The 18737-nt window shown below is 37.5% G+C and overlaps 1 protein-coding gene across 16 annotated transcripts in view; it reads left to right on the top strand.

The window, feature by feature from the left end:
* The window catches only part of Kif1b (kinesin family member 1B), a 143067-nt gene that overhangs the window by 38392 nt on the left and 85938 nt on the right, over positions 1-18737 (top strand). For 3 of the 16 annotated variants that reach the window (XM_076563513.1, XM_076563506.1, XM_076563514.1), the window contains exons 5-13: positions 376-441; positions 5340-5518; positions 6116-6227; positions 7920-7997; positions 8932-8997; positions 11351-11426; positions 12757-12835; positions 13519-13661; positions 17954-18087. In XM_076563513.1, coding sequence (XP_076419628.1) covers positions 376-441; positions 5340-5518; positions 6116-6227; positions 7920-7997; positions 8932-8997; positions 11351-11426; positions 12757-12835; positions 13519-13661; positions 17954-18087 — 933 coding nt within the window. Of the gene's footprint in view, positions 1-375; positions 442-5339; positions 5519-6115; positions 6228-7919; positions 7998-8931; positions 8998-9900; positions 9919-11350; positions 11427-12756; positions 12836-13518; positions 13662-14864; positions 14907-17875; positions 18088-18737 lie in introns of all 16 variants that reach the window. The other 13 variants (XM_076563507.1, XM_076563499.1, XM_076563511.1 and 10 more) reach the window with 7 other exon arrangements.

Here is an 18737-nt window from a genome sequence, read left to right as displayed (position 1 = left end):
CTTGAGTATAGTATGAAGAATCAAATTTGGATAAATGGGGTTTTCTTCCTAATGAAACAATATCAGTGTTCATTGTTGAAGGATAATAACAATTAAGAGCATAAGAGTATAAAATTTTTATTTAAAATACTAATTATGTTTGGCTTATGACATGCACATTTGGAGAGATAAAGAGATAAAATATTGCCGGTTGTGGTGGAGCACTCTGGTAGGATTTGCTGAAGGAGGCGCAAGCAGGAGGATCACGAGTTCAAGGCCAGCCTGGGCTACACATTAAAAAAGAAAAAAAAGTTGAAATATCTTATTATCGCTGTAATGAATGTAGTACTTCTCTGATTTGGGCTGTTCATGGACCCTTTCCTTCTGCTTTCCTAGTTGTGTGAAGAACTCTTTGAGAAGATCAATGACAACTGTAATGAAGAAATGTCTTACTCTGTAGAGGTGAGTATAGCTGTTACTGTATTCCTGCCCTTCATGCCTTTCATTCTGTCTCAGTGAAGCTAGAAGTCACTGTGTATACCAGACTGGTCTCAGACTCACAGAGATCTGCCTACCTCTACCTCCTGAGTGCTGGATCAGAGGTATGCACTACTGTAGATGTAACCAACCGTCTTATTAAATAAGAAACACAGAAACAATGTAAAAGAGAGAGCCGAGAAGTCAGAGCTCAGAGCTAAAATCTCACCCTTCCTCCTGCTGTCCCAGCTTCGCGAAAAGAGACCTACTTCCTGTCGGTTCGTTTTTTTATAGTATGTTGTTCTGCCTTCTCATTGGTTGTAAACCCAAACACATGACTGCCTCGTCACTGTCTGAATGTACAGCCCCCTAGGTCTTAAAGGCATATGTCTCCAATGCTGACTGTATCCCTGAACACACAGAGATCTTATGGGATTAAAGGCGTGTGCCACCACCGCCACACTCTTGCTATGGCTCTAATAGCTCTGACCCTGAACACACAGATATCTATGGGATTAAAGGCGTGTGCCACCACCGCCACACTCTTGCTATGGCTCTAAAAGCTCTGACTCCCAGACAACTTTATTTATTAACATACAATCAAAATAATAATTCAGTACAATTAGATTACCACCACACACTACCATGTCCAGCCTCCCTCTATTATATCTTTAAAATATTAATTTAATGCTGAGCGGTGGTGGCGCACGCCCTTAATCCAACACTTGGGAGTCAGAGGCAGGTGAATCTCTGAGTTTAAGGCCAGCCTGGTCTACAGAGCGAAATCCAGGACAAGTCAATGCTACACAGAGAAACCCTGTCTTGAAAAACAAACAAAATAATTTATTTAATTAATTTAATGTCTTTGTACACGAATATACAATCAAGTGCCATGGTGTAGGAGTGAGAAGTTGACAGAGTTGATCCTTTCCTTCTGTTATGTGGCTCCCAAGGATTGAACTCAGGTTGTCAGGCTTGTTGGAAAGGACCCTTACCTGCTAAGCCATCTCACTGGGTCCTCCACTGCTTTTTTTTCCTAGTCTGGAAATCACAGAGATCCCCCTGCCTTTGTATCACCAGTGCTGGGATTATAGGTGGTAGTTGCCCACCTTGGCTGGGCTGCCATCCCCTATTGTGTTAAAAAGCTCTTGGTTGTAACTTTGTTGCTGTTCACTTGAAGTATCCCCTTAATTTTATGGGTTAAACTGTTTCTAAATTTTGGTTATAATTAATAATGTTGCAATTAAGGAATTGTTCAGAGTTCTGTGCAATCATTTTTGGGTGCTGATCTGTATCTTGGTTGTTAAGTGATACATTTGGTTGGCAAATGACCTTTTAGAAAGACTATATAGCAGTTTTCATTCTTCCAGGAGAAATTGGCAACCATTGTGTTCTTTTAAATAGTCAGTGTTTTTAGTTTTAAATCTTTGCCAATTTGGGGCTGGAGAGATGGCACAGTGGTTAAGAATGAGGACTGCTCTTGTTGAAGCTTTGAGTTCTGTTCCCAGGACCCAACCAGGCAGTTCCTATCCATCTGCAGTTCAGGGTATCTAATTCCCTTTTCCTGGGCTCTGCAGACCTCTGCCCTCATATGTTTACAAACACATGCTTATAAACTTAATTAAAAAGAAAAAAATACTAAAATTTTTTTGCTAATTTGATAATACATAACTTTTTGTTAAATTTGTATTTCTTTGATTATTAATTGTTTGATCATCTTGTACATTATATACACACTTGTTTAATATTTGGAAGGAAAAGCAGCTATACTTACTACTATAACTAACACAGACTTTACATATGAGAATCACAATTTTTTTCTTTACTTGATGTGAACTGTCTTCTTTAATATAGTTAGTATGTGGTTTTTAAGCTGTTGTTACACACACACAGAGGAAAACACTTTTTGTGTATTGGATTTCATAGTAATGTAAATACACTGTTAACATGAACCTACTGTTCTGGGAAATAAAGCTGCCTTTTAAGAAAATGCTAATAGTCTATGCCCCTCATCCCCAAAACAAAACACAACACAACACAACACAACACAAAACAAAACAAAACAAAACAAAACAAAACAAAACAAAACATGGTTTTTCTGGGTAGCCCTGGCTGTCCTGGAACTCACTCTGTAGACCAGGCTGGCCTTGAACTCATTTAGATATCCACCTGCCTCTGCTAGGATTAAAGGTGTGTGCCACCACCACCCAGCCTTTATGTATTTATTTGTTTATTTGTTTGTTTATTATTGATACGTGGTATGATTTTTGACAGTACTTATGGTTTCTACTGTTTTATGCAATTGCTTTGGACTTTTTTATTTGCTAATTAAGGGTTGCACACATTTTTGAATTTTTAAAAAAGTTCTGCTTTATGGCTGTCATATACCAAAAGGGGAATGTGCTTCATTTCAAGTTTCTATTTAACTAGCTTGTCTTGTCCTATAACAGCTCTTTAAATCAGGTGAAGGACTTTTTGAGCTTATAGGTAATAAGAGAAGGTCCCATTTTGTGTTAGTTTTCAGAAATCATTTGGGGTGCATCTTAAAGTTCTTGTGGATGTTACTGTTCCTTGCTACATTTCCTAGTTTCTTTTTTTCCACTTCTTCATTTGTTTGTCCCCGCCATAGTGACTCTTTTTCCTCAGGTTCTGTGTGGTTGGAAAGTTTCTCCAGTTCAGCCAAGCCCCTGCAGTCCCGCAGCTTGCTTATAAAATAATCACTCAGAAACTTATATTAATTACAACTGCTTGGCCATTAGCTCAGGCTTATTACTGACTAGCTCTTATACTTGAATTAACCCATAATTCTTTTTTATGTTTAGCCTCGTGGCTTGTTACCTTTTCTTATTTCTGCCTTGACAACTTGCTTCCTCTGTCTGAGACAAAATTTCATTTATTCCTGACCAGACTATGTAGCCTAGGATGACCTTGAACTTTTGATCTTCCTTTGTCCATCTCAGTGCTGGGATTATAGATTTGTACCACCATATCTGGTTTATTGATGCTGAGAATTGACCCAGTGAGTTCAAGAGGGGTTACTTACATGGGTGAGGGATTGTTTCTGAAGAAAATGTCTCTTCTTCGTTAGCAACTGTTAACCATAACCAGGGAGGAATGGAGCCTTGTGAGCCCTCTAGCAACCTGTAAATTCTCAGAGAGGGATGGGGATTTGTGAACTCCTTCTCTTCCATTTAAAATGTTGACAGGCCCAGTCTTGTGTAAGTAATCATAGAGCCTGTGAGTGCAATGGCCACGTCATGCCCAGAAGCCAGGGTTCTACAAAACCCTACCCTTCCCTCCAAGTCTTAGGCCATTCTGCCCCTTCCTTTATGATCCCTGAACCTTAAATGGGGGTGGTACAGATGTTCATTTGAGCCTGAGTGTTCAACAGTGTCTCATTCTCAACACTTTGACAAAGTTCAGACTTGAGTAAAGTTCATTTGGCTGATGTTTTAAAACCAACATGTTGGTTTACTACTTTCCTATGAGGAATAACTACTCACCTTTGCAAGACTAGCATATTAGTTTTTTTTCTGTTGAAATCCTGGTCCTGATGATGATCTGTTGAACAAGGGATTAGAGGAAAGGGAATTGACTAAATAAATACTGTTTCAGGTTAGGAAATTGTAGTATGATTTGTTCATCACCATGAGAGGCATGTCCTGCTGATAGGACAGTAATTCATGAAGTGTATTGTCTGAGCCTTCCTACGTCTTCAGTAAGCCTTTGTCATTGACAAACCAATAATTACTCCTTGTAGTGGATGCGTTGTCCATAGTTAATAATACTGTGGCCAGTCTTAAAGAATTAGTGACTGGGCTGGGGAGCCAAGATTGGTGTGAATGTAGAATCCCAGCTCTGAGTAGGCAGGGACAGTCAGTTCCCTGATGCTCTCTTGCCAACAAGCTTCATGTCAGAGACTCTATCTCAAAAAAAAAATGTTATGGTTTCTGAAGGACACCCAAGATAAGATTTCTCTCTAGCCTTCACATGTGTGTCCACATGAACACAAACCCACCACCACTACCACCAAAAGAATTAGTCATTGGTCTCTTTTGTTTTCTCTGTCTGAATTTTTTTGTTGTTGGTGTTTTTTTTTTTTTTTTTTTTTTTTTTTTTTTTGTATATTTGTTTTGGTTTTTTTGGCCAGAGTTTCTCTGTATAACAGCTCTGGCTGTCCTGGAACTCACTCTGTAGACCAGACTGGCCTTGAACTCACAGAGATCTACCTGCCTCTCCCTCCCAAGTGCTGAGATTAAAGGCCTGTGCCACTACCACCTGGCTATTCCTTGATTTTAATACTGATCAAAATACTAATTTCCAGGCTCTTAGAATAACCTCACCTTAAGCCTCAATACTGACAGTAATATGCATTTTTAAAATGCCAATAAAACTGGGTGAGATGGTACATTCCTGTAATCTCAGCACTTGGAAGGCTGAGGCAAGAGGATTGCAAGTTTGAGGCCCAGTTTAGCTTACAAAGATTCTGCTTTGGGGTGGGGGGGCACTAATAAAGTTCTACTAAAAATATATGTTGTGCCTAAGACAAATAGCCTCCATGTATACATGTTTGTTCTCTTTTCCTTCTTGAGAAAAGACTTTCTGACTTATGTAGCCTGATATACACAATACTGTTAGTAGAATTAAGAGGCCAGGACCGTGGTGTTCTGACCTATAATCGTACAGCTTTTTATAATTTTTTTTTTAAATGAGACAGGATTCCTTTTTTTAGTTCAGGCTTACTATGAATGTATGATCCTTCTGTCTTTGCCTCCTGAATACGGAGTTTTCACGTCTCTATCACTATGCTTAGCTTTGAAAAAGTGTCTAATGTTTATATATCTTTTCCAAATCCTTTAATTTACTTTAATAAAATACTCCAGGTGAGCTACATGGAAATTTACTGTGAGAGAGTACGAGACTTGCTGAATCCCAAAAACAAGGGTAATTTGCGTGTGCGTGAACACCCGCTTCTTGGACCCTATGTGGAGGATCTTTCCAAGCTGGCGGTCACTTCCTACACTGACATTGCTGACCTCATGGACGCTGGTAACAAAGCCAGGTATGGTAAGAAATAGACTAATAACTGAGACCTTTGACATATTTTGAGGTTTTTTTTTTTTTCCAGTGTAAGAATTGAAGCCATGTTTGTAGCTATGAATGTTGCTTTAATTGTAGTCCTTTGAGTCTTTGGCTATGCTGGAGAGGTATAAGTTTCAACATCCTAAGTAGCTGTCTTTTCATTAAAATGGTGCATTGTTGAAACAGGTCAGAACTTTCGTTGAGTTAGCTCTTAGGTATTGGTTAAGTCATGGTAAAATGTTAGCTGTAATGTCTAGATGAGGCTGTGGTAGTAAATGGATTCTGGAATAAATGAGCACCTGATGAAGAATATAAATTAAATGCTCTAGTGATTACTAAAGGGATAGCTGGAGTATGAAAAGTGATTCTGATGGGGTGCCTTTTGAGTCGTGGGGTAACTTGATGGGCTTACAAATAAGACAGAATTTAGAGCAATTGTGTAAGTGACAGTCCTTCAGTCTGAGTAAGTTTAAAGCTGTTGTCTGTGATTGTTACGTAGGCTTGTATAGAGCCTGCTATCCATTTAACTCTGGTGGAAGAATTCTCTTGTCAAACGGTCACCTTTGGGTTTATTTAGGACAGTGGCAGCTACCAACATGAATGAAACAAGTAGCCGTTCCCACGCTGTGTTTACCATTGTTTTCACTCAGAAGAAACACGATACTGAGACGAACCTTTCCACTGAGAAGGTAGGACAGCTTGTGATCTCTTGTCATGAAGACACTTTGTGGAGAAAATTTTGAGAAATCCCTTTTATACTACTACCCTTGCATTTTTTGGACAGGATAAATGTTATTATTTTATTAAGTGAAGGTGGTTTTTAATTTCTACTCAACCATTTACCCCACACGAGTGTTCAGTGTGGGTCTTTAATGGAACTGAAAGATATTAAACACAGTTAAAAAATAATTTAAAACTTTGGGTCTAATTATCTTTTTTTTTTTAATTTTTATTTTGGTTTTTTGAGACAGTTTCTCTGTTTAGTTTTGATTGTCCTGTAACTCACTCTGTAGAGCAGACTGGCCTTGAACTCACAGAGAGCCACCTGCCTGTGCCTCCTGAGTGCTGGGATTAAAGGCCTGAGCTACCACTGCCTGGCAGATTTGACCATTTTTGATGAATGCTTACATATGTGAAATAGTCAGTATACTGAAAAGTTCTGTCACTCTACAAAGCTGCCTCATGACTGCAGTATTTCTCTGTCCCTCTTCAACATCATCCAGGCTTTTTGTTTGTTTTTTGTTTTTTGAGGCAGGGTTTCTCTGTATAACAAGGCACGTGCCACCACCGCCTGGCTCATCCAGGCAATTCTTAATATGCCTTTTGTCACTATAAATTAGTTTATATTTGCTATAGTTTTATGTACATGAGAAACAGTATATACTATAGTTTGCTAAATTTCTTATACTATAACTTTGCCAAATTTCTTATAATGATTTTGAGATTCCTTTGTTATTATGTTGATCGTTGGTCCCTTTCACTGCTAACAAATATTTCATTATTTAGGAACATGTGTGTATCTGTGTATGGAGACTTGTTTTGGTTCTTGTTTTTCTGAGCACTTGTTTCATTCTTTACTCCAGTTTGACCTAGAACTCACTCAGCTCCATGGTCCTCTTGCTTCAGCCTTCCAAGTGTTGGGATTACAGGTTCTACACACCATGAACAGCTGACAATTTGATTTTTTATCTTGTTTTTATTTATATTGGCTAATATTTAAGAATAGGATTGAGTCTTGTGTGAGATGTGGGTTTAGCTTCTGGTTTATTTTTTTGTTTTGTTTTGTCTTGTCTTTTGAGGAAGGGTCTCTCTATTATATAGACCTGGTATCCTAGAACTCGCCATGTAGACCAGGCTGGCCTTGAACTCACAGGGATCTGCTTAAGTCTGCCTCCTAAGTGGTGGAATTAAAGGCATACGTAGTTTCTTAAGAAACAACTAAACAGTTTTCAAAATAATCATTGCCACTAGAAGTATATGAGCGCTCTAGTTGTTCAGTGCTTCATGTTCGTGCCAGTGTAATCGGTTTTGTGTGTGTGTGTGCGCACACACACACACATGTACGTACATATAGATGTCAATGTATGTTAAGACACAGCCTCAGTGTGTACCTCTGTCTGGCCTAGAACTTGCTATGGAGACCAGACTGCCTGGAATTCACAGAAGTCCACCTGTCTCAGCTTCCTGGGTACAGGGACTACTTCTGTTTTTGCTGCTAAGTTGTGAATTCATTATCACTGTGTAGAGCAGACTGTCTTTCAGCTCATGGATGAGCCTCCTGCCTTTGCCTCTGCCTCTTGGGTATTGGGATCACAAGCATGCACTACCACACCTAGCTGTCTTGTTACGTTTTAATTTCCATGGTATTGTTCTTTACTTAGGTCAGTAAAATCAGCTTGGTGGATCTAGCAGGAAGTGAACGAGCTGATTCAACTGGTGCCAAAGGAACTCGATTAAAGGTATTTATTTTAGCCAAGTGGTCTAGTCAATTAATGTTTTGTAACATGGATCCATAAACTGTGGCTATGGGCCAAATCTAGTTACTGCCTGGTTTTACAAACAAAAGTCTTTTGAGAGATAGCTATAACTTTTAATTTATGTATTGTTTATGGTGGTATTTACTGTTTTGATACAGGTTCTCATATAGTCTAGGCTGGCCTTGAACTAACTATGTAACTAGGATGAGCTTGAACTCTGATCCTCCTTCCTCCATTGAGTGTTAAGGGCATGTACCCCCATGTCTCTTTATGTGGTGCTGGAGACTGGACCTGGTGCTTTGTGTGTGTAGTTAAGCACACTACCTGTTGAGCTCTATCCCTAGTCCTCTGTGACTGTGTTATGTGCAGTGGCAGACTTGCACCAGACAGAGACTATGTGACCTACAAAACCCAATTTTTAAATTTAATTTTTAATGAAAAAATTCCTAATTATTGATCTATAATTTCAATGAAATGATGTTAGGTAGCAAAATAGGTAGGGAAGAGTTTATGGTTAAGAGTGAAATTTGTATTAGATTTTTGAGAAATGGGCAAAATTTGGCAAGAGATATACAAGATACAGATGTATGATCAAGTGTGGACTTTGACACAAATATTGTTTAACCAGAACAGGGTGTGTGGTCTCAGCATGTCACCAAGGGTGCAGAGCAAAGACCAAAGGCTTCAGGTGTCTTTAGAACTTGTGTCTTAAAGAAGCAGATGGCAGGACTAAGGAGATGACTCAGTGGGTAAAGTACTTGCTGCTACCCAAGGACTTGAGTTCAGATCCCCAGCACCTCCAGTGGGGGGTGAGAGGGAGAGGAGAAGTAGATATGCTCAGCTTGTAGCATTATAAGTAGTGTGCAGTAGTAGAAATTCTTCGTTGTAATTCTTCCATGTTTGGTGTTTATTTTAGGAAGGTGCAAATATTAATAAGTCTCTTACAACATTGGGCAAAGTCATTTCGGCCTTGGCAGAGGTGGTAAGTTTTCTGTTTCACTCTAAGAGGAAATGTCTGCTCAGCAAGTAAACTTGCTGATACTTATGCTTCTTTATGAAGGTTATACTGTTTTTTGGCCTTTCTATGTGGTGTTTTAAATTTTGGAGGTAGGGCTAGAATATGATACAGCTTTGTACTGAAAGTAGAATGGAAACAACTGTACCTGTGTAAAGCTAGAGCAGAGACATAAAATTGGATTCATTTTTTTGAGCCCTATTTCACACCTCATAATAACCAAATATATTTTTGGAGTATTTTGAATGATGTGGCTTTGTAGAATGATGTTAATTTAGAAGCCAATAATAAATATTTTTAAAATTCAGTCATGTATTATTTAATGAGATGAATACATTCTTAGAAATGCACCATTAAATGATTTTGCCATTGTAATAAGTAGAAAGAATATACTAGAACAATGAGGAAAATAGTCTAGTGATATATAGGGTAGTCTCAATCACCAAATGCCATATGTTCAACATAATTATGTGTACTTGTATGTTCTATATGACTGGCAGTATAGTAGGTTTGTTTCCACCAACATTTCCACAAACAATGCATTGTGATACCACCTAATGACAGCAACAACATTGTGATTTTTCATTATAATCTCAACAGACCATCGTTGTCTCTGCAGTGCACATGCAGATTAAAAAGTTCTTGTTTTTGCAGCACTGGCACAATAAAGCTAAAACAAATTTTGCATAGTCTTCATTATTTAGGTTTAAAACCCAAGGAATTTTTTGTATGCTCTAATTTAGATTAATAGGTCATTTAAATCACTTAGAATTAAATCTCTTCTTGTCTCTACAAAGTACTCTGATTTCCATTTATTCTAGAGGCTTATCCTGTGTTCTTTTTCTTTCTTTTAAATGCTTTCATTTGTAGGATAACTGCACCAGCAAGGTACGGCGGGGATTGGTCACACTGAACTAGCTAAATGATCATCTTTAGGGTTTTCACATTTTTAGAGATAAATAGGGCAGGGCATATGTTAGAATAGAACCTTCAAAAAGGTTTTTATTGCTTTTTTTCTGGCTTTGAAATTTAGAATGATTGTTTAGGGTGGCTGTGAATCATGAGACTTCATACTAGAAATAATTAAGGAACATAAAGTACTTTGGAGGAGGAATGGACTAAAGGAACAAGAGAAAGATTTGAGGAAGCTTTTCCGTAGTGTCATGATGTTTGCTGCAGTGGTCTCTAAGAGCATCTCTTACGAGTTCTCTAAACCACTGAAAGAGAGTAATTTACATTTCCTCTAGTCCTCTTCTAAAGCATAGTTAATTGATTGAGATTATTGCAAACTAATAAGATAAAACAAGATTATATAATATTAGTCTATCTAGAGCCTGTTTTATCTCACTATTTCCACCATAGAAGCTTATGAGTAATTGAAAACATTTTCCCTGTTATTTGGTTGTACATAGATGAAGTAAGGGCTGTAGAATCAATTTAAACTTTCAACAGAAGCTAGAAAAGATTCTTTGTATCTTCCTTTACTCAATGGTGTATATTTTTTCTTCCTTATAGTTCTATACAAATACTCTTTAATTTTTTGTTATGCTTCTGAATATTCTTCTTATATTAAGAGCACCTAATAGTTAAGAATTATATGAGATAAGGTCAGGGTAGAGGCAGTATTTGCATTAAAATATTTAGTATTCAGATATTTTATTTGTTTTTTTTCCACTTTTTGGGTCTTCTTTTAAAGGATTATCTTTATTATAGTTTTGGGAGGGCATATGCTGTGGTACATGTGCAGATGTCTGAGGACAACTCTTGTGAGTTGGCTTTCTCCTTTTGGGAACCAAACTTTGTGTTGCCTGGTATTTCAAGTCCTGAGCCATCAAACTGGTTATGTTGTTTCTCACCTCCTTGTCAAAGAAGTGTTGATAAGTGAAATACTAGGTTTGTTTTAGAATATTAGCAGGTCTAAAGATGTGGATAAGATATTATAGTATTATATTGTTAAATTTACTAAATTTGTTTCTTATAAACTACATATCTGCTGAAGTTCCTTGTGCCTTCAGTTTACTCAAATGTATTCAAATGGTTTGGGTAATGGTAAAATAATAATGGTTAAAGCTACATGGTAATTCTACCATGTACATTGTAATACTTCTCTCTTGACTTGTGTTATAAAGATTTAAAAATGAAATGTTAAAAAGAAGTTGTTTTGCATGTGCTTTTTGCATTTGCTTTTTGAGGCTGTGAGTAAAACATGTCAATAATGATAGAATTTCATTACAGTTTGATTATTTCAGTTAGAATTGTTTGCTTTTCATGTGAATTCTCCCCCATAATATTGCTAAAGTTATTCCCTTCTCTTTAATAGAGTAAAAAGAAGAAGAAAACTGATTTTATTCCTTACAGGGATTCTGTTCTTACTTGGCTCCTTCGAGAAAATCTAGGTATGTTGACTACTAATCCACATTACTTTGTAGTTGTTGTTTAAAGCTGTTTAATGATGAACTTTTATGGCTCATTATTCCATGTCTGCTTGAAGAATCATCTCTAGATGATGAGTTCCTAGTAACTCAACCTGAGTTGTCTTTTTCTGGTTTTGCTTTTGCTTTTCCCTGGTTGGATTCACTTACTTCAAGACACAAACTAAGGAGCTGTTACTGTCTTCTGTACTCCATACAGCTACTTAAAATGTTGTTCCTTCTTCAGAGCCCACTGCCCCTGCCAAGGCTTATTTATTTTATGTGCCCAGGTGTTTGCCTACATGTATGTGTGTGCATCGTGTGTGTGCCTGGTGCCTGCAGGGCTATAAGGCAGCATTGCATCCCCAGGAACCAAATAGTGTTTTCTACTTCAGCAGTTTGCACTCTAAACCACTGAACCATCTCTCTAGCCCCTCCCTTAGAGTACTTAGAGGCTCACATTCCTTTGCATTTTACATAGCCAAGTACACACTACATAGTCTTTTTTTTTTTTTTTTTTTTTTTTTTTTTTTTTTTTTTTTTTTTTTTTTTTTTTTTTTTTTTTTTTTTTTTTTTGGTTTTTTCGAGACAGGGTTTCTCTGCGTAGTTTTGCGCCTTTCCTGGAACTCACTTGGTAGCCCAGGCTGGCCTCGAACTCGCAGAGATCCGCCTGGCTCTGCCTCCCGAGTGCTGGGATTAAAGGCGTGCGCCACCACCGCCCGGCCCACACTACATAGTCTTAATTCTCCGTACTACTGATGTTTTTTGACCTTTCAGCCTTTCTTCTCATTCCTTGCTCCTCCTCATTCAGAAAAAGCAACCAATCAACTTTCCCATCACTGAGGGTAGTTTTGGTGGAGTGGTTGATATCTTGATTAGAGTGGTTGTTTACAGCCCAGGCTGTCATTGAACTCCTGGTACTGGCTCCTGTGAAGGAATTACAGGCATGTGCTACCTTACCTGGCTAGAGTAGTTTTAAGGGAGAATAGGACAGGAACTGAACAAGAGAGTCAGAAAGCAGAATGTAAGTAGAACAGTGCATGGCATGGAAACAGTTAAGAACTTTTTTTTGGGTTCCAGACTTGGTGGCAAATAGCTATAATCCCAGCACTTAGGAAATGAAAGCAGAAAGATTGCCAGCTCAAACCAGCAAGGCTACATGAGACCTTGTCAAAACAAACAAACAGATGAAAAAAAGAAAAATTTGCTGCCTTTTGATTAAATTTTAGGGTCTGCTCTCAGCTTTAACACAGTAAATAAAATTTTCCTTTTAAAAATGAGTGTAATTTGAGATACTTGTAATTCATTTTCCTAGGTGGTAACTCTCGAACTGCAATGGTTGCTGCTCTGAGCCCAGCAGACATCAACTATGATGAAACTTTGAGCACTCTGAGGTATTCTTCTTTGTTCTCAGTAGCTGAGTAGTTCTGTATGCCATAGATTTTCTTACACATTGAGGGCTGTCATGTGATCTTTTTTTCTCATAATATCGGGAAAATTATTTTTGTTACAGTGGAGTTTACTTCAGTTGCTTCCAGATTCATTGGGATAAGTAAGAACTTTTTTACAGGAAAGATGTTCAAATTATTTGAGTGAGATACTGGATAACTTTTAGATAATAAAATTTTCTTATTCATTTTTGTTAATAGAAGTGTTCCTTTTTATAGTCTATAGATATGTTCAAGTTGTAAAAAGTAATGCAATTATCAGTACGTGTAGCACTGAAGAAGTACCAACATAATATTCATTACATTTTTATATATAGAATAGTTTAATCTGAAACTGTCTTAACTTAAAGTATAAAAAGATATTTTTAATACAGCAAAAGAGCACTATATAGGCTGACGGACTGGGTTTGAGTCTTCTCTCTGGTGCTCATTTCTGTTGTGATCTTAGCCAAAGCATTGAAGTTCTGCTAAACCTCTATCACTTCTGTGAAGTGCTGCTATAAAGTCTCATACAAACAACTTACTTATCAGGGCTCTTCAAATGTTTGCTTTAGAGGCAAATAGTATGTTATTTCTGAGAAGTAGAGCCTCTGAGAAATGGTAAGGATGCATTTTCTTTCTATATCTAGGTATGCAGACCGTGCAAAACAAATTAAATGCAATGCTGTTATCAATGAGGACCCTAATGCCAAGCTGGTTCGGGAGTTGAAGGAGGAAGTGACCCGATTGAAGGACCTTCTTCGTGCTCAGGGGCTGGGAGATATTATCGATAGTAAGTGAAGAAGGATCATACAGCATCTTCTTTCTTCTCCGATTCTTGTACTTAAAACAAGCTTAGGGCTGGGTGGAGTGGGTACTTGGGAGGCAGAGGGAGGCTGATTTCTGAGTTCAAGGCCAGCCTGATCTACCTGGTGAGCTGCAGGCCAGCCAGAGCTACATAGTGAGACCCTACCTCAAATAAGTAAGTAAATAACATAAGCTTAGATTTTTTTTTTTTTTCGAGACAGGGTTTCCCTTTGTAGCTTTGCGCCTTTCCTTGAACTCACTTGGTAGCCCAGGCTGGCCTCGAACTCACAGAGATCTGCCTGGCTCTGCCTCCCAAGTGCTGGGATTAAAGGCATGCGCCACCACCACCCAGTGTGTAAGCTTGGATTTTAGAGACTTGATGAATCTAAATGGTAGTAAATGGTTTTATGAGGGTTTTTTTTCCTTAAAAATGCCAGTGAAATGAAATAATCTCAAATTTTCTTTATGTAGAATGTGTCCCCAAATCCCAGATTTTATTAATGTCAAATTTATTCTGAAAAATTAACTACTTCATAAAAGTATTACTTGGAAGCTATTGTTTCCCTGGATTAGTGCAGTAGTAATAATGCATGTGTAAGAATTCACCAATCCAGTCTACTTTTAAATAAGATTTATCTTTGAATGACTCTTGTTCTCTATGGAAAAGTGAAGAGGAAAAGTCTAATTCTTGTCAAGTTCAAGAACTAGACTTCCAGCAAGTACTGTTGCATGGTGTTCTTCTATAATTCATACTTTTAAAACTCAGTCATCCTGCTATATAGTATGTAATTCAACCTTTTCTAAGTTGTGGTTGGCAGTGGAGCTCATTAGTGATCGTTATTGCTTAGCAGGTATAAGGCTCTGGTTTTAACCTCAGGACTTAAAAAAAAAGTTCTTGCCATAAAATAGATTCTTCAGATAGAATATGGGTTTATTTAGTAAAGCATATATTTATTTTTAATGTAAAAATATTACATACATTGAAATACTAACTGATTTCAAATCCTCCTCCAACTTACCTCTTATGTATTAGAATCTGGATTTTAATTAATATAATTTGTGAAAAAGATAATATATATATTACTGAATTTTTATTTTTTTAAGCTTCCCAAATGCCAAATCCCAATCTATCTTGCTACTGAATCTGAACTTTGACCCTTCTTGTATTTTCCCTCTTGCTTATCTTTAGTTGATCCATTGATGGATGATTACTCTGGAAGTGGAGGCAAATGTGTGTATATCATGTATTGGTTATTTCCCGTGCGCTGACTTGCTAATCGCCCTTTGCTGGGTCAGCCTCACAATGAGCTTTGCATGCCAGCAGTCCTAACAGGGAAATCCCAGACAGAGTGTTAGGTAACATCACAGTCTCTTGTTGTGACCCTTCTCCATTAGCAAAGTAACTTCATGACTTTTAGTTAATGCCTGGACTGAAATTGAGAGGTATAAGAATTTGAGTCTCCCACTCAGTCTTCAGTGTTTCTAGCCATATAATTAAATCAAATTCAGAATCACAGTTTATAAGGTTAGTGGTGATAACAGCACACATTTATCAAATGTCTATAATATACCTGGCCCTCTTCTAGGCAGCATAAGTATATTATCTCTGTTAATTCTGTTATTGATAAAATTACTTTATCCCCATTTTACTAGAGCCAGGAGTGGTTCCTTTTCTGAGGTGCCATGGTTTCTCGTGTTTAGGTTAGGCAGTTTAACTCAGAGCTCTTGCTTTTAATCATTACTACATCAACACCCCTTTTCCCTCTTGATTTGCTTCCTTTTATGAACCTATTATTTAATAGGAAAATTCCTTTTTAATTAGCATTGTAAATGTGAGTCTTTGTATAATTACAAAAATCATTTCCAGTTAGCCAAACTGTCTGTAATTAAAGAGCTCTGTGCATGTTGGATTAGCACTCACCTGTGCTTATATGCCATTGGTTTTCTTCATATTTGGGCCTTATCTTTCATGATCATTAGATAGACATTTTTTCTCTTTTCATAAATTACAACTTAAAATTTCAAAATTGATGTCTAAAATGTATGACTTAAATGAAAATATATATTACAAAAGATCACAAGCTTTTTTTTTTTCAATATGTCAAGTTGACAAGGAAATAGTTGCTTATGCTTTTAATATAATTCATCAAGATATGTCGAATCTCAGGTTGGGGATTTTTAGAGTCTGTTGATCTGTTTATTTGTAGGAAGCTATTTCAGACTAGGGAATGCCTAGGAGAACCCAAACGTAGTACCGATTACTGTGCTGACTTAAGCCCAGAGGACTGGCATGCCCAAACACACATGTGGCTCTTGGCCTGGAACAGCTCTGTCTGAGATCTCCAAAGCTGAAGGATATGGTGTGGAGAGGATGCCTTCTTGATCTTGCTTTTGTGTTCAAGGTGCTGCTGCTGGCCTGTTGCTTCTCTCTTCTCTGAGCAGCTGTGGCAGTTCCTGAAACCATGCATGACTAAGTTTTAATCTGACATCCACAAAGGAGAGCAGCCCTGGCTACTCCTCAGTTCCCCTTTGGATCTACTTCTTATCATTCATTTTAGGGCTTGCATGTGTCCACGGGACCTTCTAAGCTCCATCTATCCCTCTTTCCCACCTTGCTGCCATCAACTGACAAATGAGTTTTGCTCCAGTTCCTGTTTGCCTTTTAAAACATGCCTCTTTGCTTGTTTCCCCTTGTTCTATATTTGCAGATGGTAGTTTTCAAACTGTCTTGAAGCAACTGCCACAGACTATAAGGGGCTTCAAGAACTGGTTTTCATTGAATAGTAAAGATTAGTAAACCCAGAGAGTGACTGTTTTTCCCAACTACTTCCATTGCCTCATATTCTATAAGAAAAACCTAGTTTTGATATGAATTCAAGTAATGTAGATCTTTTCAAATTTAAAAACGAGAGCCAGCAAGAGGGCTCAGTGTATAAAGGTGCTTGATTCCAAGCCGGAGAACCTGAATCAGAGTCCAGGTTCTCACATAGTGGAAGAGAGAACTGGCTCTCACAAGTTGTTCTCTGATCACATAGGACACGTACAAAATAAATACATGTAATAAAGAAAACTTTTAATGAGCTAATTTTAACATCAAAATGTAAATGGGTGCCGTGGCACCAACCTGTAATCCCAGCAGAATCAGCACTCAGGAGTGGGAGGCCAGAGAGTCAGGAGTTCAAGGTTATTCTCGGCCATATATCAAGTATGAAGTTAGACAAACAAACAAACAAAACAAACAAAAAAACCCAAAAAGGATTGTACCAATAATGGTGGTTTCTTTGCTGTTCACTGGAGAAGGGTGATTAATGAAATTGCAAAAAAGCAAATCACTGAGTTTTATTATTGGTGGACTTTTTACCAGGAACAAAGTTTAAGATCGTAATTTTCAATTGTACCCTAGACCTTCAGTGAAAACATGTCTTGAAAACTTGGCTATCATACTAGGAAGGAGAATTTACAGTGGCTCATTGTTTGTGCCATTAGATACCGAAGGGTTTTACTTAAATTATCAAATGGTTTTTAATTTTTGTTTTCTGTGACTCATAAATGGAAAATATACTAAAACTTGTTAATTCACTAATTCTTCTTTTCTGTTTCAAACAACCACTCATTACAAAGTTATTACCATGCTTCCTCAAAATTATTCTCATTTCTACAATTGCTTCTTTATTTTAGAATATATTTTTGGCATATTAACATGCTACTATGCACAGACTACTAAATGCTCAGAGTTGTAACTAACATTTCTTAAATTTTTGTCCGAATTCCATTAAACACTGAGCTAGGTCAATATGTGGTATTAATTGCTATTTTCCCCTTTCTGTTAAAAGCTACTAGAGTCTAAAAATATAGTAAAACTATAGATATTGAAGACTTAGAATAGCAGGAAGAATTTTAAGGACTAAAGTTTACCTCTTTAGGAAGAACATCTTTGAAGTTCTGGTTATACCCTCCCATACTGGAAACTTCTCATTTCTAAATTCAGAATTGGCTGACTGCTTAGGATCAAATATTACAGAGTGACATGTTTTAGAACTGCCATCTAGTACAGTGTTAGAGCTTGTCTTTGTGTTTCAGCGTGTGTTAGTCTTGGCGCTTTGATGCTGTCCTTTCTCACACTGGTGTTCCTTCCTGTCTTTTTTCCTCCTCTGCTTCTCGCCTTCTCTTTTTCTACCTTCCCTTCTTTCTGTCTCCCAGATCTGAAAGATTTTCAGAACAATAAACATAGGTACTTGCTAGCCTCTGAGAATCAACGCCCTGGCAATTTTTCCACAGCATCCATGGGGTCCCTTACTTCATCTCCATCTTCATGCTCACTTAGTAGTCAGGTGGGCTTCACATCTGTGACCAGTATTCAAGAGCGGATCATGTCGACACCTGGAGGGGAGGAGGCCATTGAACGTCTGAAGGTGAGTCTAAAGATTGAATGCAAAGCACTTTATGTCATTCCAGAAAGCAGAACTAGGACTGAATGAACATCACGGAAATTTTGGCTTAGCACATGGAGATGCTAACAGTTAGAGGTACCCTGAAAATGAAATTGTTTTTTAAGTTAATTTTTTTTTAAATCAGAATGTTTGAGTTTGACTCGGCCAGAGATGGAAAAGTCATAAGTTAGCCATGCAAAATAACTGATAGGTAGAGACTTAGAATAATTTGGGGGTAATTTATAAGTCATAGTAAAGATGCTTGTTATAAATTTAGTTTTAAAGCCAGACATGGTGCATGAGCCAGTTGACTCAGTGTTGAGGAGATGGAAAAAGGAAGATAAGGAGCTCAAGGTCATTCTGGCTACATAGTGAGTTTGAGGCCAGCCAAGGCAATATGAAACTCTTTCTAAAGTAGTAATAATTTCGTTTTAAATGAAAGAACTAGTTGGAAATTTTGGTTTCATTGAGATAGAATTCTCTATAGAGCCATTCCTCTGTTAGTAAAATTAATATACAGTTAACTGGAAGTTTGAACATTGGAGTAGTAATATCGGGTTTATTAGGTTGCATGAAATTATACCTTCTAGAAGTCCTCTCAAAGCCTTTAGTTATGGAAGAAGCAGGCTTTC

This window comes from Peromyscus maniculatus, chromosome 2 (genome assembly GCF_049852395.1).
Source record: "Peromyscus maniculatus bairdii isolate BWxNUB_F1_BW_parent chromosome 2, HU_Pman_BW_mat_3.1, whole genome shotgun sequence".
Lineage (NCBI taxonomy): Eukaryota > Metazoa > Chordata > Mammalia > Rodentia > Cricetidae > Peromyscus > Peromyscus maniculatus.
Note: the sequence above shows the minus strand (reverse complement) of the source record. Positions and strands in the feature narration are given on the sequence as shown.